This window comes from Silene latifolia, chromosome 2, assembly GCF_048544455.1.
Source record: "Silene latifolia isolate original U9 population chromosome 2, ASM4854445v1, whole genome shotgun sequence".
Classification (NCBI taxonomy): domain Eukaryota; kingdom Viridiplantae; phylum Streptophyta; class Magnoliopsida; order Caryophyllales; family Caryophyllaceae; genus Silene; species Silene latifolia.
In genome coordinates, this window is record NC_133527.1 from 19505340 (window position 1) to 19527887 (window position 22548).

The following is a 22548-nucleotide window of genomic DNA, read 5'->3' on the forward strand; positions in this document are numbered from 1 at the left end:
AAGAGGAAAATCAGAAAAAAGAAAAGAAAGGGGGAAGGGGAGCCGGGTAAGGGAGAAAGGAAAGGAAGGAGTCGAGTTCGAGTCGGGATTTTTCGAGTCGGTTTTGACTCGGTTCGATAATAATTAAAACCGTAAGTCAAATGCAAATTCCGACAAGACCAAAGTTTTTAAACACGAGATTACAAGAAAATTGAGTATTCATACGACCCATTTCCAATTTCGTTTACTCAACGTTCAAAAGAATTGTCATTTTCCCCCCGATACGCCCTTATTTCGAAATAAAAAGTTTTACACGGTTTAAACTATTTTTAAACATTTCGAAACTATCAAAATAAATACTTTTCTTCAAAATATAATAAAATTATATTTCTTTGAATTATTTTTACTTTAATTACTTTAAATATCAAATTTTATTTGATTAATAAATTATTTTCGAAATATATTAACGGTCCGAAATTACGGGGCGTTACAATTCTACACTCCTTATCCAAAGTCAAAGCGTATGTTCAATTCCGGGTGAATTTTAACATGCAAGACAAGGACGTATCTTTTGAAGAATTGCACAAGTTACTTGTGCAAGCCGAAAGGGACATGGGGTTAAATGTTAACCCACCTAAGGATGTGCTTAACATTAACACCAAAAGCAAGGGGAAGTTCAAGAAGAATGGGAAGAAGGGTAAGAAACAAGCTCCCACTTTCACCAAAGCTAAGACTTATGAAGCTAGCACTTCCAAGATCAATAAAGGTCCTCTTGATAAATGCCATTATTGTAATGGTGTTGAACATTGGAAAAGAAATTGTTCCAAATACCTTGGTGACATTAAAGCTGGAAAGATCACTCCAGTAGGTAAATGACTATCCTTTCTTTTATGTTTCTAATTCAACTATGGTATTGTGATACAAAGTTGTGATAATGTATCCCCTTTTTATTGTAAATAGGGCCTCCACCAAGCAAGGACAAGGGAAAAGAAAAGCAAGCTTGAGAAACCATCGAGAAGCTAGGAGTAGCTTCCATGAAGCTTGGCTTTTTATTGTCTAATTTTAATTTATGTTTCGGATTTTAGAACCTTTTGATTTTCGTGTTCGACATGGAAATGTATTTTGGATATTGGTTGTATTTTGGATAATGGTGGCTTGGTTTGCAACCCAAGTCACCCATTTTATCGTATTTTATCCTTGTTCTAAAATTCGTCTTTATCCGCTTGTTCATAGAAACATATGATCATTCACTTAAAGTGATCTAATAGACAACTATAATGATGGGATTCATTATATGTCCACAAGCTTAAGGCTTGTATATGATCAATTATAAAGTGATATTGAGTTGATGAACTCTCTTAAAGGAATGTCAATCACCAAGTACACTTATCAAATTTAAAACAATTAGTCAAACTATGAGATAGTCCTCCTTCTACTTCAAAATCATTATTTGTGTCTCATAAGCTATCTTTGAATCTCTAGTGTATTCATTCTAAAGATAGAGTGGGAGAAAAATGAAGACACAAAGAACACCAAGAAAAATTTGTGTGTATACTTGTGTAAATGAGATCTACGCAAGGAAGAATGATTTGAATAAAGGTATATCTATTTATATAGTATACACGAATAGATGAGATCTATGGTCTCGAATAGATCTACATGACAAAAGAGACCAAGTGAAGAAATCAAAAGAATATGTTCTCAAGATAACTACACGAGGAGACCAAAAGAAAGTTTTGGAAGAAGAATGACTAATGTAAAGTCTTAATTAACTAGTTTATGATAATTTTTGACCAATAGTTTAAATATTGATATTTACTTAAGAGTCTAAATGAATCAAAGTTGCATCCTAGAAATAAATGAGATTTATAACTAAAAGTTGCAAATGTTGATATGCCGATATCCACAAGAGCTGAGTTAAGTATTAAACCACGCTAATGTCATTACTTAACCTCATTATGAAAATGAAATGGTTAAACCTCCTTTCGAAAAGGGTATTTTGAGAAGGACGTGTATTAGATATAATTCATATTTAAACAATGACATTGCTACGCATCATTATAAAATGAATGAGTTAGAGATTAAAATCTCTTTCCATAAGGTTAAGATTGAAACCTTTTCAAGATAGGTATTTTGAAAGGATATGATGGGAACATATATGGTTTTATCTTAATAACTTAGCAAAGCAAAATATATTTCAATTCTTGAAATGTTTCGATTGAGTAGTCAATTTCGAAACATGTGGAATTAAGTGGGAGTTTGGAAATTATCATGTGAAGACATGGAATTTAGTGGGAGCAATCATCTTGTAAAAGTTTATAACTCATTACTCATTGAGAATGACGAGCTAATACTTTCTTTCACAAAGAAGTATTTGAGTTTTCAATTCTGGATGAAAATGGACTATGATGAATCCAATCACATCATGAGATGTTGGATAAGTATTGAGATATACACATCGAATCAACGAGAAACGTAGGTTATTCATGTCAATGAAAATGAAATTGCCATTAGCAGTCATGGTCATTCATTGAACCTAGGAATGGTTGATCACATGATTATTAGTTACTAATGTTTCCGCCATTAGAATAATCATGCACATGTCCAATAATGAATCATATGCATAAGAGCATGATGATTCATTGGCAAGCCATAGAAGAATCGTCATGAATTCTCGAGGAGAATCCGATGAACGATTTCAGTGATTGAACAGAACACTCTGTTATGTGTCAAGAAGTTACACATATTAAAGTTCGAACACATGTAAGGATTTATGAAAATCCTAAGCTTTTCAAGCTAAAAGGAGAAATAAGAAGTTTGGAAAAGTACTTAGTTGAAGTAAGAAGTTACTCAAAACTAATATTTTCTAATATGCTAGGACTTGTGAGAAGTGCTAGGCTAATCATCTTGACAATTGTTGCAAGACTCTACAAAACATTTACCTAGTGCATTGTGAGTGGGTAGAGTACTTGATAAGTGCAAGTTATATCATTCACCACAAATTCATTTGTTATGTGATCATAATCGACAGGGAAGTTCTTTCAAGATAAAGAACTGAAACCGAGGTTGGGAACCTTGATGTGTACTTGGTAAGGTTCATGCTATGAGAGATAACATGAATGAAAAGGAAAATGTGATTAAAGAAGTTTGAACACATGGACACATGGTATGTTAAACTTCCATTGCAATCGTCTGGTGTTTACACACTTACGATATGCATCACAAGGTTGTAATACGGTATTGACTACCCGAATGTGATGTCGACATTTGTCGTTTGAGTTATTATTAACTCACCTTATACTTTGTTATGTCCAAACGGGTTGTATAGACAATTGGACCCCGTTAAAGTGAACACGGATTAGCATTGTATTCGCCCATAGTTACTTACATGAGGTGACTTCTCGAAGTGACTAGAATGTGATGTGATTGATGGCAAGTTCAAGTGCCATGGAGTCATATGAGAATGACTAGTCGATCACATAGGCAGACTGTTAGGAACACCTTGTCGGGCCTTATGACCGCTTATAGAGTTCTGGCAAATTTATATAGCCTGGTCGTGGCGAGAGCTACTATAGTATTTTAATGAGTCGATTCTTTTGACTAAAGACTGTTCACCTAAGATGGCACAATTTCAGATTAACTTTGATTTGTGTTACTACGACCTTCGTAAATGGGGTCAAAAGGGCATATTTTGGGTTATGATGGCTGTGGCTAGTCGAAGGGAATGAGTGCGATAGGAATTGTCCACCCCTAGTCAGGGTTATAAAAATATCTCAGGGCCACTCGAGGAGTAATGAACTGGAAATGCGTGGCCACGCTCGGAAGATATCTATGGTAGATAAATCCGGTCAATCAGTTATTCTCCAGATCGAGGAAACCACTCTCGATATGATCACTTGGAAGTACGACCTGAAAGACACCTTGCATTGAGTGGGAGATAGTAAAAGGACAAGAGAATTGGTGACGCACACTTGTCGAGGACAAGTGGGAGATTGTTGGAATATGTGTCATCCGACAATAATGCGATCACAACTGTTTATCATGATGATCACATGTTTAAGTCTCATTCTAAAGAATACAATTGGGAAGTAACATTTTACTGTCAACTGGTCCACACATATCGGTAATGATTGGCTGACTAGAGTTTGACATTACTGTCGTGCGACGGTGGTGATCAGTTGATCCCCTTAGGTCATACCTAAAGGGTAACACTCTTAATTGATCATTTAATTGATCGTATGACGATACGGGTTAATTAAATTACTTAAAATTGACGGACGAGTTTGGAAGTAATATTTACGTGTCTCATTGTAATTTGATTAAATAAGATACGGTCTAAGCAATCGAATTGTTTTATTGCTTAGATGAAATTATTGTTTAAGGAAACAATTGCATTTGAATGAATAAATTATTATAAATACAAGATGTTGTGATTTATAATTGGTAAAATATTTTGGTACAAGTATTTAGTCAACAATTGCATTTGAATGAATAAATTATTATAAATACAAGATGTTGTGTGGAAATCTATAATTCAACAACGGGCCTAAGCCACATCCAAAGGGCGTAAGCCACACTCAAACGGAGGAGAAAGAGTTCACAATATAAGTCCAAAAGGATTCCACTTTAAAACCAATTGGTGATAGAGGGAGGAGCCTTATATAGTGGAATAACAAATGAATCAAATAGTCTCTCTCATCGGAAGGATCCATAAGTAAAGTGATAGTAACATCGAGTACAACGAGGACCGCGGATTACTCACGAATCGTCCAAGCGCCTTGCCCCAGATGATCAATGTTGTACAGGCGGACATGACGCTCAACATGACTACTTCCTTCCGCATAAGAATGATAAGCAAAGTGCAGGTAGAACAAGTGGTGATAGCAATAGCAGGTGAAGTTGATATAGTTGTGACATAGAGACCTGTCATAAATGTCACAAGTGTTGCAAGAAACGATATTTGGAGCAAAAACACACTTACGTCTAGGAGTAAGATTGTGTCTTTTTTGCAAGCAGTTGTCATGATCCACAGGAGACAAAAGAGAACCATCACAGACGAGTACAACGCCACCATGTCGGCCACCATAAACACGTTAAAAATTGCCTTTTGTAGTAGGAGTGGGGCTCCGTTGCTGCTGTCTAACCCGCGGGGTACGGTGAATGCTGCCGTGAATGTTATGGTTCCTAAAAGAGCTACTATTACACCGATTGTGTTTGCATATTCTACTATCTTTGTTGTTGGGACTCCGTACAAACTTCGATGCCCAAATAGATGATTTTTTTTCTGGATTAGGAATTTCTCAAACTAGATGGAAACAAAAATCCAAAATTAACATTACATTGTACTCTGTAATTACTAATTAGTATGTCGTCCTCTCAATAGAACGGTTTGGCATTTCCGTTTTATTTTGGCAAGAGAGGCCGAACTTTAGATTATAGAGAGTAAGTAAGTTACCTCGTAAGGAAGATGGTCAGCTGATCCAATAAAATCATAACAGGAAAACCCTTGATTGTTTTTTACTTCCAAAATTTCGTTCCAATAACCCCATGTACTGGTACTTAAGAAATAATTGTGTAAGACTGAAGTGTTGATTCACAATAGCAAGATGAAGAGGTATATTTCCGTCATTGTCCTTGCTTCTTGCCATTGCTCTTCTATGACGATAAAAATCAAATGTCTCAGTCACTTACTCACAAAATTGATAAATGACAAAGAGGCTTCATGGTCGAGACTTTGGTTTACTAACAAATGCCACATTGTCCTCCCTTTATAATCAGTAATTTCCACGCAGTCTGGGAACTGTAAAAAGAGTTGTTCAAACATGTGAACACGAAGATATTGAACCGTGATAAGTAAGGGGGTGAGACCATCCTTGTCTTGCATATAGGGTAGATCATCATTTGCTTGGATCAGGTATATTCTCAGCTGGTCCATATGATTATTCCTCGTATGTTCTTCCGAATCTACTAAATTTGAGAAGCAAAGTTAGCAGGGTTGACTGACAAATATCGGGATACAATTTCTCACTTAAAAACGGATTCAAATCATTCCACGCATGAGAAAAATTACCATCACAAGAGGCCAGAAGATGAAGAGGGGTCTGAAGACAATTGTTGACGTAGCCAGCCACTTCATCATCAAACTCCAGCAACAAAATAGCAGCAGAAACATGTCCGGCTCTGGTTGCAACATGAAGTGGTGTGTCGCCTTTGAGATTCTTCAGTCTCCATGGTGGGGAGTAAAACCCGGCTCTGGCATCAACCCCTACCTTTTCTCCCACCTTATTGAAATAATTGCTGCTTAACTCCAGTAGTCTTACTGAATATTTCACAAGGACATGAATAGGGGTATCACCAGGGGCGGACCCACATATAAGCTTGGTGTAGCATTTGCTACACCAAAGAAAAAAATTTGCATGGGAATAATTCAATTTGCTACACCATAATTATCTATTTATTGCTTAATAGTTAATGTCTTTATACTCACAAAAGATGTGTGGTCTCTCTTACTTCCCCCAAGTTCAGCCAATTTAGTACACCCACCTTATTTATTATTTTGTAAAACGTTCCAATTTCCTAAATAATCATTACTCGTCAAATTTTTTTTTCGCCAAGCCCATTTTCCTAACAATTCTCACTCCCAAAACTGTATATTTAGTGTCATGTATTAAATAATATTTCCACTAATTTGAACAATTTATGAAATATTTTAAATAATATTTTGACTAATTTTAACGATGTACGGTATTTTCTTGACTTCTCATTCTTGTTATCACGTGATTTTATAAATAAAATGCCGCTCATAAATTAAAATGTGAATTTATGGTAAGACAGAAATTGCTTTGGTTACAATGCACATTCTATTCTCAAATACTATCACTAATTCATCTTCGGCTTGGATATGCTCCCCTCGATTCTTTTTTAATGATAATTTTTAGTTTACATACATATTTGTTTATTACTAAATTAAATTATTTAAAAAGAGAAATGTAAAAAGAATATATATTTGATCGATTTTGATTCGAATTTCAAAATTCTAGAGTAGATTTTAATTAGTTTCGACCTGAGCGTGAGCTCGAGTTTAAATCTAGCCATTGTTAATTACGTCCAATCAATTAGTAACTAATTTTATTAACACGGTAATCTTGCTACACCAAAAACAAATTTCTGGGTCCGCCCCTGGGTATCACCGTTATAGTCCTAACAATTGACCAACTCGTTGTCGACCTTGATGTGTGTGATGTCGGGCTTACCTCTTACCCCAAACGTGACTGGGGTGAAATTGATGAGGTAACATCTACCCAAGTCATGAAGTTTCTTAGACCTGATGACGACAATGGCCCGACCAACATCTATGCTCTCGAATTATCCGCACCCATTAGGTTTATCTTTAACCTTGTCTTCCGCAACCTTGTCCCTAACAACAACATTCGAGGGAGATGCTCTCTCCTTGACATGCTCCTCATTCACCATATCATCAAACACAAACTTATTAACCTCCCCCGTCTCATGTTTCATCACATTCATGAGATCTCCACTGATTTCCAAAGCGGCAATTTCGACAAAAATGTCGTGGTGCTTTATAGTATGTGGCTATCCATCATCTTTGTGAAAGAAGGGCTGGTCATAAAGGGAAGTCCCGCAATTGATAAGTTGAGTGATGAAATGACTCTGGGTCTTCTATCTCGGATGAATATGGAAATAAAGGAAGGGAAATTAGCGCGGAAAAATCACTGGAACCCGGTGCTACGATGGGCTCTCTTTGTTGAAGTAGGGGTGGTTCTTGTAAAGTTGGATCAACTTATGGGGCTTGTTAATCATTTGGTCAAGGAAAATGCCAAGTTACGGGATGAGGTGGCTGATCTTCGTACCATGAACGAGGATCTATTTGAACGTCATGATGATAAGAAGCCAAAATCCACGGCTTAAGCTTATGCCTTCCTAACCCGTTTATCCATTATCGTACTTTGGCTCTTTGTCTTTAAAACTCTTATGCACTTTTGGATTTTTTTTTTATCTTGCTTGAACAATGTTTGTGTGTTTTTAATCGTGCAGCTCATATTGAGCATGTTTTATCCTCCCTTGATGATGTCAAGAGGAGGAAGTATTTCAAACCATGCTTATGTGTGATCTCTTAACTCTTAGGCTAACATTCACCGTAATTATGTCTTAGCTACCATGATTAGATGTCTTACTTTAGCCAAGCATGTTGCACCTTTCGAATACCTTGATCATGTCTATAAATTATGTATATATTGAAATGACCAAAGACCGACTAAACATGGGCTAAGGGGGAATATCACACATGTTTGGACTTGTCATCATCAAAGGGGGAATTTGTTAGAACACTTTGAGTTGATGATGTCAAGTCCCTTTGTTATTTGATTGTTTGCTCTTAGTTGAAAATGCTTAGTGATTGAAGCAATGAAATGGACTTTCAATGATGGCTCAAGATGATCAAGATAATCAAGATAGTCAAGACAATGATATTATCCTAGCCTTAGTCGAAAAATGTAAGAGTAAGTGTAACATTCTCATTCAAGTCTAGATATGGCAAAACCATGCAACAGTACGATGTACTGTGGTTTCTAATACTACCGTATGGAGGATGTCATTCAACCGAAATGTTTAAGTGTTAAAACTTTACAAATTTCAAACCTTAGCATTTGATTTTTCAAAAGCTTGAAAACAAATCTGAAATTTTGAGTCACAAATCCACTTGATTAAACCTCTAGATTTGTGCAAATACTTTTTACATAAATGGTAAGTTGGACTTGTCAAACTTCTAAAGCTAGAAAAGTTTTTTTCCATTTTTGTAAAAGGTCACATGTTGAGTGTTTTGGCCTAAGTTTTCTTATTTCTTCAATAACTTAAGCCCCGAGCCTAAAGTCTAACACTTACTATCACTCAAAGGCTACTAATTTTATATTAGATTTAATTTCCCTAAGTTGTACTTACTTGAGATCAAATTCATTATAAATAAAGTGTCTTAGTCGCATTTATTTATTAAGACTTTCCAAAGCATTTATTGTAAAACATTGCAAATCATTTGTGCATTTAAAGCTTTGTTCTTCCAGTGTGTGCAAAACATTTTTCAGATTTTTAAAGTCTTCATTTGTTTTCGAAAAAGCTGTAAACCTCCAAGTATCAGTTCGTTGTACTGTGACATAATGAGTTTGTTCCATGATTCTCATGTTAGATCTTAATTGTGATCTCCATGTTCATTAAGTGAACTCTTGAGATTCATAGATTCTGTAACACCTTGAGATAGAACCCATAAACTCTTGAAGTGGAGTAGCTTTAAATTTAAGTGCAACCGGAGTAGGTTGGCGAGTTATTTTCATTGTAAGGGGTTTAGTAAGTTTGAGTAAATTTCTATACAAGCAATAAAATAACGGTTGGACGTAGGCCTTGGAGTAGAGGCTGAACCAATTTTTAAATATCGTTTGTTTGTTCATTTTCTTTTACGTTCTTTCACTTTGCTATTTCTTGCTTATATCTAATCAAGTTATGTGTCACAGTCAGCTATACTGTGACATAAAACGGCTGTACCATCTTGTGAACTTATATTCAATTAAGTTTCTCAAGTTCTATACTTCAAGGTTCTTTACTTAAGTTATCAATTAACTAAGTTAAGAACAAAATTTTAAAAAGGTACACCTAATTCACCCCCTCCCCCTCTTAGATGTTTATCGTTCCTAACTCTTCAGTCGCATATATAAACAAGTTATTGATTTTATGCGTTATTTAAATATTATAAGTAAATAAAGTTGACACAAGCAGAATTGGCGAAGTATAAAGTTGAATTTCTGTTCAATTGTCTCGGCCCCTGTTCGGGAGGCTTCCCTGGTGGACCGGGGAGGCTGAAATGGCCAACTTAGTCCTATTTAAACAGATTTGGCAAATTTCTTCGGCCCGGTCGAGGTGGCTACCCCGGTGGACCAGGGTCCTTGCAATTTGCGCGTTTTTCATGTTTTCAACTGTTGTGACGGTTGCGGTTAGTTTTGGTGCCAAAACCGACGAGTCTTATACAAAAGTTTTGTATCTTATATGTATACCATATATATGTGTGTGTGAAAAATCACATGTAGGTTCCCACATCACAGAAATAGGGAATAGTGATATAGCTTATAACCCAAGGGGCTACTCCTCCCTAGCCAATTGTTTTGGGATGGAACCTTCTTGGACTTGTAAAGTGGACGCTCTCTCCTCCTCAACGGACGTGGCCAAGGCCCTTGTGCGATCTAACAATGTACAAGGAACTTGATGATTATAAACAAGAGAGATTCTTGATTTTGGAAATCAGAGCAACAACATAAAACTCTAATTAGTAGTCTTTTAATCTTTGCTTCGAACAAGAGGGCCTCATCAATCGTCTTATCCTAGAAAGGATTTTTTATAACCCAAGGCATGAGATATGGTTAAAAACTTAAAATACTCTTAAAAAAGCATACTTAACGTAATTCGGTTAATATCCAAGTCTACTCGACAATTATCACTGCACACTGTACTCTACAAATTTTTCAAACAAGTAGAAGGGCTTGGTGCATTGTGATTTCCGATAACTTCGTAATAACATTTCCAAGTCGTTACTCGATCCATGTGCGAAAGAGGTTGACATTTGAAATAATCAAATGAATGGTTCTCGACTTCTCGTATCAATCAACAATTAAGTTCCTATTATTTCATCTTCATAATTCTCAAATTAGACGGTTGGACACGGTATAATGTGGTTCATTGGTAGAAGAGTTAGTATGTTACCTTGAGTCAAATGGTTGAACCTTGGAGGAAACAATTTTTACATATAAATTCAAAAATTATCGCACCAGGAAAGATTACATCATCGAAAAGCTTACAAGAAACCGTGATAAAAAGTTGTATAGAAATTAAAAAACAGAGCAAATTGAACTAAACACGATATTTGAAAATTTGAAAATCCGCTTCCACATCATGTCACTGATCCAAGATGAATGAATTCCAATCCAAGTGCAAGCTTCGGTCGTCGGATTATCTTGCTTGATAAAACCAAATGAATCACCAGCTCACCACAAAACAAAACACAACTTAGCTCATATGAACAACAGTAGTGTACCACATCAGGCTTTGCGAACAGTAGTTATCTACCAAATATTTAGCGCAAATAGTCCTCCATGTTTGTTCTTGAACCGAATAAACCTCTACCAAATGTGGCCTGTTTATTTCCGAATAACTAATTTTGACCACCCGATGATCATTCCTTTGACAATCATAGCCAAATCCCACCACAGAATTTTTGCTACCCGTCGACTCAGGAAGTTTAATGTATTTCTGAATTAAGGGATTCCATATCAAGATACGGTCTCTCTAGCTAAGAAACTGACAACTTTCTAATTAGCTATTCAACAAATAATTAGCGATTATTCATAAAAGGTTATTAGGAATGATTATTCATAAAAGGTTCTAGAAAAATTAATTTATTTAATAATACTCCGTAGTAGCCATTCAACAAATAGTGCGTCCCCTGTATCGTAATGTAGAACAAACCTTAAAAACTAAATACCGATGAGAGATTAATTAACTAGAAGTTACGACATAAATAGCCAACATTATTCAACCTCGTCTTAGATTGCTTGAATTGTACTTACCATTTGAGTGCAGCATATAGTCAGTCATCAATATAATCGGAAATCTGTTGGTCGAGAAAGACGAGACTTTCAGAGTAAGCACTAAACCTCGTAGATTGAGTAACTCGAAAACCAAACTCCTTAACATGACCATCCGTCATATCCAAGCACACAACCCCATCACTAAATTTCTTGGTAAACACAGTTGACTCGCCATTCTTATCAAAATACTGCATTGGGACTGTAGGAGAAATACCATGTAACGGTGTAACATCCAAGATTTTCAACCATGAAGTCGCATCGTTGTATTCTCGCTTCACCCAGATTTGACATCGAGTTCCCCATGGCCAGTAGTAGAGTTGATCGCAATGCGACACTGATAGCATACCTTGGTATTAAAAGATACAGAAATTATCAACATTCTCGATGTTTGTAATAGCTTCAGGCAACTCCATCGTCTCAAACTTGTCGTCGGAGACATTAAACAGAAGCAACGCTTTGGGATAGATAGACCAGAATTTAAAATCCCAAATAAACCAGTGAATAAACCCATTCACAAAACAATTCGCGGAAGTAACATAGCCATAAGTAATATGCTTATCAACCAAATAATCGGCAGAAATAATTCTCCGTGTACGCTCCTGAACTGAGAAGACCTCAACCAATGGAGTTTCTGTAGGTGAAAAATATATTATGACCACCCGATGATCACTCTTTCGACAATCATAGCCGAACCCCACCACACATACTCTGTCCCTAAATGCTGTCCTAGGAAGTGTGATGCATTTTTCAAGTATGGGATTCCAAATAAGGATGCAGAGATTATCAGAGCCACAAAGGCACAACAAACCATAAACAGAGCAAAATAGGGGGAAGTAAGGCCATGTATAATCGCAAATCGAGGCAGCGGGAGTCGAATTGTGCTCCTTTAACTGATCCGAATCACGAAATTGAACACAATGCTCGTAATATCCGTTTTCCGATTTCTTTTTGTAGAGTATTAAGGAATTGGCGTTGTTTTGGGTGTAATGCTTGAGATGTGCAGCCATAAAAGAAGGTGAGACGATAAGGGAGCGCCATGATTTGCAGACACAACGACATTTGCCTAAGGTTTTTACAGCAAGATTCTTAAGGATTTCAAACCATACGTCTTGAGACAAATAAGGGTTTACATCTGACAATGGAGCGTCGTCCTCTACCATATTCTTCATGCTTGATTTGATTCCAAATTGCATATGATTATTATTATTATAAACGATATTTGGGGAGAAATTCATAGAACGAATTGTTATTGCTAGTTCTTGTCTCAATACCATCGATAGGTTTATATATAGACTCAAATATAAACCTAGGATCTCCTATCAACAGAAACACTATATGATACTCCCTCCGTCCCGGTCATTTGTTGTCCTTTGGTTTTGGCACAAAGACCAAGGAAAGAGGAGATGACCAATTACTAAATGACAAGTGGAACAAATTGAATGTGAATGATCAAATCACTCATCAAGTTCATTCTTAAAATAGAAAGGACAACAAATGACTGAGACACCCCAAAATGGAAAAGGACAACAAATGACCGGGACAGAGGGAGTATGATATAATATTACGGAATTACTTTTTTCACATTCGAACTTTACTCTTTCACATACACTTTTTTATAAAATTTCCATATCCTAACCTTTCATGTTTATTTAATACTAGTCGTTGCGCCGCGCCCTCCCGGGCGCGGAGCCCCAATTTAGCCTACTGTGTATAGATTTCCGATAGTAATATTGTGCAGGTGCCGTGCGTATGTGTATAGAATAGTTTGTGAATTACTAAACCAATCTGGCCTAAACCATGTAGCGGCCATATGGGTTGGTTGACTGCATTATAGTAGGCGAGCATCATCATACACGGTGAAATTCATAATAAAGGCAATAATATACGCGGTACATAGGATTATAATGGGACAACGTGAAAAATATATAGGACATCGAGTTAAAGATGGTAAAGTTTGTGAGAGCATTAGAGGAGTGAGGATGAGAATTGAAGAAGAAACAGCGAATGAAAAAGATGAAAGACATGGAGCTAAAAATGGTAAAGTTAGAATGGAGGGATGGAATTGAGAGGGAGAGATCAACGGTGCACATTTGGAGGGAACTATATAAGGACGGGATGGGATTGAGAGGGAGAGATCAACGGTGAAAACATCCGATCCGACAACGGTGAAACATGTAGAAAACAATATGCATTGCAGAGTGGCCATAATAAAGGCAATACGTTACATGGAGGTTAAATAGAAATAACAAAATAGAGTTTGAGGATCTTACAGTTCATAGCTAAGCTAGCTATACACACACACAACGCAGGTCATATTTAGTAATCGCAGAGTATTAACAGTGATCTATTGTTCGTCTTCTGTGCACATGTAGGTACCCCTGCAGTCTTGCCTTCATATACTTGAAAATGGACACTGGATACAAAATACGACTACAGTTGACCAGCTTTTCCCGGAATTTTCATCTTAAATACGCGATGCGATACTTGGTTGAACACCCACCTCAGTACCTGTATTTTCTTCTCAATGTTGAAAAGGCAGTCTTCTCTTTCCTGCATAAAAGTAACGCGTATTTATGGTAAGTCTAAGATTAGAAAAAATATATTGCAAGGGTATAATGCCTCGTTAAGCTGGCTAGAGCCAGATTGAGCCAGATTATCTTCGAGATGTATAAACAATTTATATATTGTAAACAGATTAACTGGATATGGAAGCTAGTTATGGCAGGTGAAGAATATAGAAATTGCGCATTGATGCATTTCATTACGAAATCCCATGGCCAAAACCGATTTCCAGAGCTGATTTTTAAAAGGCTACGCAAGAGTTAGAATTGGATATGGAGCACAACAGTGCAGGCATTGAGTAAAAGGTTGTTGCTTTCACTTCCATAATCCTTTCTGCGTTCTCATTGAACGCGGTGAAAATTAAACATCCAGTCTCGTCGGTTGCCTCAGATGTTATGGTCATTCTCCATGTACCAAATGCTTGGTGAGTTGGAGCCTGAGTTGTGTGGATGTAATTTGCAACAATAGATAGGATTACCTTGGGGCGGAAATAACCCTTTCTTGCATGCAACAGTACACATATATGCATCACCTACTTCTTCAATGCTGTCTCCCGTGCCACAATTGGTACAACCGAGGTATAAGTGTACACGAAGGTGATTCGAGAAAACCAAAACAAACCAAGCACAAACTCTCTTTTACACACTTTCTCCCTTTCCTTCCCTCCCTACGAAAGATGAGATATGATTTAAGACGAGATATCAAATTTATACGATTTAAGAAAGATGAGATTTCAAATTTATCAAGAGGAAGAAATATGCCCAAGGCCATATAGGACCGAGACTGACACTAACATTAGGAAACGCATAAAAAAAGGGCCCCTTATAGGGCGTGAGAAGCTAATGTTCAAACTAATACTCACCTCCGAATAACCACATCTGAAGTTGGGGTTTTCTTTTGCTCACCGTCTTCCATCTTTGTAATTCCTTTTTTCCTATACAAAAACCTCATGTTAGAGTCAATGAAATTGATAAGGTTAATGAATATTTATCAGTTATTAAGTTCTTAAGTTCCCAAGAAGAAAATTTTGACAATTTTGAGAGGTCTGAACAAATGAGGATCATTGTTATATTACCTTCTGAACATTATTCTGTTTATAGGGTTTTGTTGAAAAAATATGGAAAAGGTTTTATTGTATACAAATCATATTTTTTAGCACAAAGCAATTAATTGTTTTACAATATTATCGAACCAAATAGATCCGCCAATGGTTGAGACCTTGGATGGAGAGCGAAACTTACATGATTGAAGGTGGCTGAGAACAGCTCAACTTGCTCTTGCTCTCACCTGATACAAAATCAAACAGAAATCAGAACAATCAACAAAGACAATGTTATCTTATCCAATTGTCTAGTAATAAAGATAAACGCCATCAAAGAAATTCAGCAATCTCCCAACTTTATTCTCCCAACTTTATATTAAGATGGGTTACTCGGGTCACAATCCCTCCTATTTTTTTTTTTACAAAAAGTCCATAAATTTGTTCAAGCTACAAGCCGAGATCAGACCTTCACTTAAAATTCACACAAACCTGCAAGCCAATTAAACACTTCAACGCACAGCGGACAAAACATCAACAACAACATTTATCGTCTGTTTCCCGGCACACCAACAACTATGGCTAGATTCGCCTCTAATCAATGATTACGATGTATATATAAATCCGACACATTGTACTCCAAACAAAGAAGCCAATTTATGTCCTGGGAATTGGCCAAAGGTTCCGAGTCTGAGACGAGTCTGAGACTGAGAGACTGTGATGAATCCAGCAAGTCGGCAGTAAAATGGATGTCAATCAGATTCTATAAATGATGATTTTTTTAGAAGATTAAAAGAGACCAAAAAGGATGGTATCTACAAGAGTATATAAATAATGAGAGAAAAATAAAAGCTTACAATGTGATGAGATTGGTAAGTCAAGAACTACTATAGGGGATGCTTTTTGTTAATTGTTATTGTTATCTGAAAGAAAACCGACATGGCAAAGATGACCATATGTGTTAAGTTCATGAACACAGGTCTTGAGGTACGGTACATAAAAGGAAAAAAAACGTTACAAAGCCCTAAGCTCTAGGCGTTTTTGAAATGGCTTCCATAGGCCTTTTCATGAAAAAATGGAACATATCATAAAACATGAAACCAACTCTATCACATTCCCATGATGGTTACCTAATTTGTGCAAGCACCACACGTCAAACCACCAACCACTGTAATGGATTCAAAGCGTAGAATGACAAATTAATGAACAAAGAGGTTATTGATTATGGAAAGGGCCCGACCACCATCAATGAAGCAATCATAGCTTTTAAATAGGAATTAAGTCGGGAATGTGGAGAGTTGATGAGTAGTAGTTGAGGTTAGCTATGGAGGTGCTGCCCTATTAAGAGATTGGAGAAAAGAGCAGATGACATGAGACAATGTGTGGAAAGGGGAGTGTAGAACGTACTTCCTTTGTGAGTAGATAATAACGTGCAACAACGGCACACACCTAGCGCACAAACTCCAATGTCCATACTAACATAATTTACATATATGAATAATAGATTAAAGTGCTCAAGTTTGTGTTTTCAGGCCAACTCAATTCCGTTCTCAACGTCAAACCGCTCACGTCTACGTAAATAACATCTGTGTAGCACTAATTCCACAACAATTAATGTTCAGCTAGAATAGCAATCTCTCATCCCAACAATTTAATAGGTCTTGCTAACAATAAATAATTGATTCGATGCCATCATAGCTAGGATTATCAACATGTAAAATGATGAATATAATAGATTCAATGCTATCATAGTTACTCGGGTGTTAAAGATTTGATTCTATCATAGTTACTCAGGCATTGTGTCCGGACAGGCCACCTGGCTCAAGGCTGTTCAAACAACCATTTGAAACGGAGCTAACAGTAGATAAGACACAAGTTATACACATGCCAACAGGGAAGGGGAATACCTCCGAAGTAGGAATGGAATGCAGGCTTTCAAAAAATAACACAGGAAAAGAACATGAAAAGACAGAGATTACCTGGTGATGGAATCACCCTGCCGATTAAGAAAAAAAACAAGCAGTATCCTATAAATGTAGCGACCTTTTCCTGACAATTCAATTTAAAACGATATTAGTTAGTCATGACAGTTAGCTTTGCATCTAACTAATGACAGTCAGTCAGTCAGTAACCTGTGCTACAACTAAATGAAACCTCAGAAATAAGAATTTTAGTGTTAACGGGATCAGAACAACGAATGAGCAATCAAAAAACCGAACCAGACTAATTGTCCACTGAAAGTACACCCTGGAAATTGACCGACTCATAATGAAAAACCTCGTCAGAAAATCTGTGAGTTGCAGATGTTGAGATAGTCAGCTGGTCATGTGCAATAAAATGCATGAAACAACGAAACACTTGCATGCTGTAACTCTTTCAATAAACTAACTATCCAACAAGCCAACTTATGCTTCTGACAGGCACCAGGGTTCAACAACCATGTTTCTCACAGATGTAGGCAATGCGGTGACAAGGCCTACAACAATATTTTCCGCACAAACTAAAATGCTTATATGAATTAATAAATGAAGCCATAAAGGTGAAAAATTTGTGCAAATCTGAATATGACTTTCTTGTACGTTCATCAAGAAGTATTAAACACCAGGAAATGTCAAAAACTCCACTACTCAGAACATAACACAGCCAGAAGACTTTTGGCTGTCGGACAGCCACATCTCTTTTTGAAAAACTTTCTAACATCTGATAGGCCCTTGGCTCTTAACCTTAATAAAATACTAATTGATAAAAACAGAACCCAAAAACTTGGCTAGCTTTCAAATATAATACAAAGAGGCAGGGACCAAGTACACTGAAAATTTGAGATAACATCAAATGCAGTCTCATCCTTTAACAAGTGATGCTGGAAGGACCTTCCAAATTCAGATCACATTTATCAGGTGAATTTATATCGTGTCATTTCACCTAAAACCCAAAACCAGCAAAATCAGTGAAGAGGGAATCAGGTTACCTATGACCCCAACTAACTTAGAAGACCCCTTTGTTTGAATACTTCATGCATTGCTGCGCAAATCAAATGTAGTCTTATCCTTTCTGACTTTCTCCCTCCCTCTCTTCAGCTATCTCCATTTTTTAATCTCGATGATACGATACCCAAATGGAAATTTAACAGCCTAAACTCGCTTAATCAAGAGCTATCGAACATGACATATCTGTTGAACAGTAACACCTATTAGACAGACGTTAGCCAGCATGCCCGACCGCTTCGTAAGAAAACCCTACCAATTCAACAATGCACACTCGAAATCAAAACAGAGAACGAATATTCTAAATTACTTACATGGTAAGTTCAGAAAGAGAAAAAAAAAAGCACATAAAAACCAGCTTAATAAAAGAATCTAGAACGAATGTGTAAATGATAAACACAAAATGCAGGATGCGACTCGATAAAACGCAACCAACAGATCACATAAGGAAGAAGAGAATTTGTTTCTATTGGTTCACCTTAATGTGCGAACCAGTTGGGCAGATCATGACCGCCTGTTATCAATGAATCATAAAATGCACGTGAGGGCATATAAACAGGTTGTTGGCGTAGTAAAAGTAACAAAAAGGCAACGGAAATAACACAGCCAATCAACACCCACAAGAACGAAAAAAAAAAACAGTTAGGCCAACGAGACCAATGCCTTTGCCATGACGCCGCCAATGCGGCCGTCAAACAAAAGCGTCACGGGTAACAGGTCGACCCGCCTACCTGACCACGCCAATACTGCAATGATTTGCATGTTAAAGATCGAGACGAGAAGCTCGAGTTCAAAATAGAATTCAAAGGCGATGGTGAGGAGTGCAACACAGAAATGGCGGCGGCAGCCAATGCCATGTGAACACATATTCTCAGGTAACTGGGGAAGTAAAAGTAACAAAAAGGCAACAGAAATAGCAAAACCAATCAACACTTGCCAAAACAGGAATCAACAGAGATTAGACTAACGAAATAAGCACCTGTGTTTTAGCGTCGCTTATGATATTGTCGGTCTGCACGAGCTGGCAGTATCAAATAGCCGTTTTCCTATAGTTGTGCCGACACTGCAATGAATAAAATTGATGCACAGCAACACAAGTAATCAACACAAGTGAAACCAAAACAATTCATTCTCGCTAATCATACTCCATAGAGAAGAAAAGAAGGCAGAGAGTGGAAGCTAAAAGGATTAGAACATTACCTGACCTTTTAAACGAAGAAAAAAAGGGAACAAATCCACGCACAAAGAACACACCCAGCCTCCAATCCAAATCCAACTAATGCTAATCACAATAACAAACAACAAAGAATCAGAACAATGAAGGAACAATTGGCCCTAGAAACTACACAAATCACAAATAGCCAGGTAAGCACATAAAAACCAAAGGTATGAAGACCAAAGCAAGGATCACCATAGAGTCCTACATATCTTAAACTGACAAAAGTATAATCCAAAAGAAACGCAAAAGTGAGAGAATACAATAGCTTACCAGCTAACCGTCTCATCAGCACTTAAATAACAGTTTCAAAAAGCAAATTCTAGTTCGACGTCCTTCCCATATAGATTAGTGGAATCACACGCACAAGTTATAAACCTCATAATACAATAATACAAGAGTTATTAAAGACGAAGCAGAAAGTTTGTATGACCAAAGGAGAAACTAAAAAGCAAGGATGGAGTAGGCAAGAAGGGTCCAATGGGAATCCTAGGAAGTGGACACTCTTGTATAAGTCAAAATCCTAGGAAGCGGTCACTCTTATACTATTCAAATTATAACGAACACATATGTTCCTCAAATGGTTAAATGCAACATTCTAATATGACCACCGAATCATCTCGAATGCTCACTGCCCACATGATGGAAGTAAAATAATCAAACCTCTGAAGTCATATAAGTGGCACCTAAGAATCTATCATCAAGTTGCAGAGAGTACTTAGTGTGTATTATTAAAAAAAGGAAAATACAATAAGGGGGAGGGGGAGGAGGAGGGGGAAAGGAAACTAAAAGGCGTTTAAAATGAGCAGTCGGATAACCGTTGAGCGGCAGCCCAGGGGAAACTTCAGGGATGCCAAATCTGTGTACTCATTTGTAACAGCAAAAATTTCCACACAAACACGTGCTTGAACGACAACATCAGCTGTGAAATGTACATCAATGCTAATTTCAAGTTGCACATAAAATACAGAGAGCTGCAAACTGAGTAAACTAACCAGATCCTTGTAGAATGAGGTCTACTCATGAAGTATAGCGTAGTATACAAGCAAACTCAAGGGAAACATAGAATAAAAACCCAACCCAGGCAGCCAAGGTTTAGAGTATTCCACAGGTAAGTTTACGCCTAGAGTGAATACACCACAAGTACCTGAATGCACACCACTAAAAAAAAAACGTCCGCTGAACAGCAGGTTTAAACCCATATTCACTACGCTGCGAGGTAAGATGCTCAGTACCATATCAGCTATCCCAAGGGACACCAAATATTTGCCCTTGAAATTGCAACACACAATAGTCGAAGGAGAGCGTAAAATTTTGGAACAAAACACAAACGACCTACATTAGGTAAGGACGAAATCACATGTTAAAGCCTTACCATTCAACAGTAGGAAATGCAGTGGCACCAGGAATTCATGTGTCACTTCTGCAGCGTAATACACCACAGGTAAGTCCATGGCTCGAGTGAGTACAACACAATACATACAGGACTAATGAAGGATTGACAATAATAATACTAATAATACCTGACAAGCGGCAACACCAACAACACTACAACACTTGCACGCACCCCTCAAAACAATGTAGCTAGTACTCAAGCATCTCCTCAAAGCTCCAAACAACCTAAACTGTCCCATGCCAATTCCAGGCTCAGGCTCAGGCCAAATCCAGTCCTATTTTTTTTGGCAATATTAATGAGCTCAGAATTAAGGCCAACAGTAATAATAATAGCAGTATGTAGTAATAATAAAGCAATAGCAACAACAACATAACAATTGAAACAAACCTTACAACAGTGGATCAAAATCATAAAACGAACCAGCATGGATTAGGCGAATAAAACCAGAACGTAAGCGTTGCCGATGCAATCGTTAGCTATATAGCGGTGTCGAAATCAAATCATCCTGACCCCAGGTCCGCAAAAATTGCAACGATTAGCACCTTTAAATTCAAAATGAGGATTTCAGACCCAAATAACAAACAACAAGAAGAAGGAAAAACAAATGTCAAACTAAGTAACAGCCAGTTGATTGACAAAAAAATAGGCGAATGATACAGTGGCTACGCTCCATCAAAACCCTAATTAAGCAAACTAAGAACCTAACAAAACCCTAATTAATCATTAGAATTCGGTAGATGAGCAAAAAGAGGAACTCAAAACCCGTAAAGCAAAGATCACAGCCGAAAATGTGGGGTAAACAGCTAGACTAAAGTAACAAAGACTAAAAGAACATGCTAAAGGCAAAACTCATCACAAATTATCATCAATAAGAGGTAGAAATAATAAAAACCTTTGAGTAAATCAACAAACCTGACAATAGAATCATCAAACCAACAAACCTAACAATAGCACAATCAAACCGTGCAAAATTCCCCCAGAACGACACCAAATCCGGACAGGTAAAAAAGAGGAACGCAGAATCGCTAATAAGAAGGAATTTATCTTTAGTTTTCTTTAGGGAGATGAAAGGCCGATGAGCTAAGTGAGGAGTGAGGAGTGAGGAGTGAGGATTGAGGAGGGAGGTGCGAGGAGCGAGAAGTGAGAATGAGTGAACGAGGAAGAGCATGACTTAAAATGTGGCTGTGAGTGCAATAAAGATGGAGGGTGGAGATCAAAGGTGCAAATCAACGGTAGAGGGAGAACTTGGGTGGTACTATTCATCGCTACAGTACACCCAAGTTCTCTCTTTTTAAGGGTTTAGGATTGAATCTAATTAATCTAAAAACTTGAATAATGAATTATAATTTTGCAATCAGTGAAGTAATTTTTGTTTATTAGCGATTATTTTTACATTTTATTGAAATTATTATTAGGTTTAATTTTTACGGAAATTAATACGCTTAGCGACATTATTAATTAGGGTTTATGGGTGGTGGATGGCACGGTGGTTGACGATCGTTCTGGGCATGCGTGGTGGTTAAGGTGGTGGTCGGCGTCGGGTTTCCGGGCTGTTGTCGACGTCGGGTTTCTGGGCTGAGTTAAGGGTGTTAAGGGGAGTTGTCGGCTAGATTTGTGGGTTGGGGTTGTCAGCGTCGGTTGTGGACTGCGGTTGTCGGCGTGTAATTGTTGGCTGGTCGGGCAATGAACACATTTCTTCAGAGTTTTAGTTGGCGAAAAAATGACGA

General features: G+C 37.3%; 1 protein-coding gene and 1 long non-coding RNA gene across 13 annotated transcripts; both read right to left on the reverse strand.

The window, feature by feature from the left end:
• Positions 1 to 11977: 11977 nt before the first annotated feature.
• On the reverse strand, positions 11978 to 12898 carry LOC141636032 (putative F-box protein At3g10240). Its single transcript, XM_074446730.1, has one exon. The coding sequence runs from the start codon at positions 12896 to 12898 to the stop codon at positions 11978 to 11980; it is 921 nt and encodes a 306-aa protein (XP_074302831.1).
• Positions 12899 to 13792: 894 nt separating this feature from the next.
• On the reverse strand, positions 13793 to 22029 carry LOC141642385 (uncharacterized). Of its 12 annotated transcripts, none has more exons than XR_012543293.1 (12): positions 21734 to 22028; positions 21242 to 21326; positions 20949 to 21095; positions 20801 to 20848; positions 19410 to 19491; positions 19189 to 19272; positions 18688 to 18723; positions 18194 to 18461; positions 15428 to 17274; positions 15049 to 15120; positions 14665 to 14853; positions 13793 to 14174 (listed from the first exon to the last, which is right to left on the reverse strand). It is a non-coding gene; the product is annotated as an uncharacterized LOC141642385 (long non-coding RNA). The 12 variants fall into 12 exon arrangements; XR_012543283.1 differs by having other exon boundaries at positions 21209 to 21363; positions 21734 to 22024; XR_012543286.1 differs by having other exon boundaries at positions 19415 to 19491; positions 21209 to 21326; positions 21734 to 22023.
• Positions 22030 to 22548: the final 519 nt, after the last annotated feature.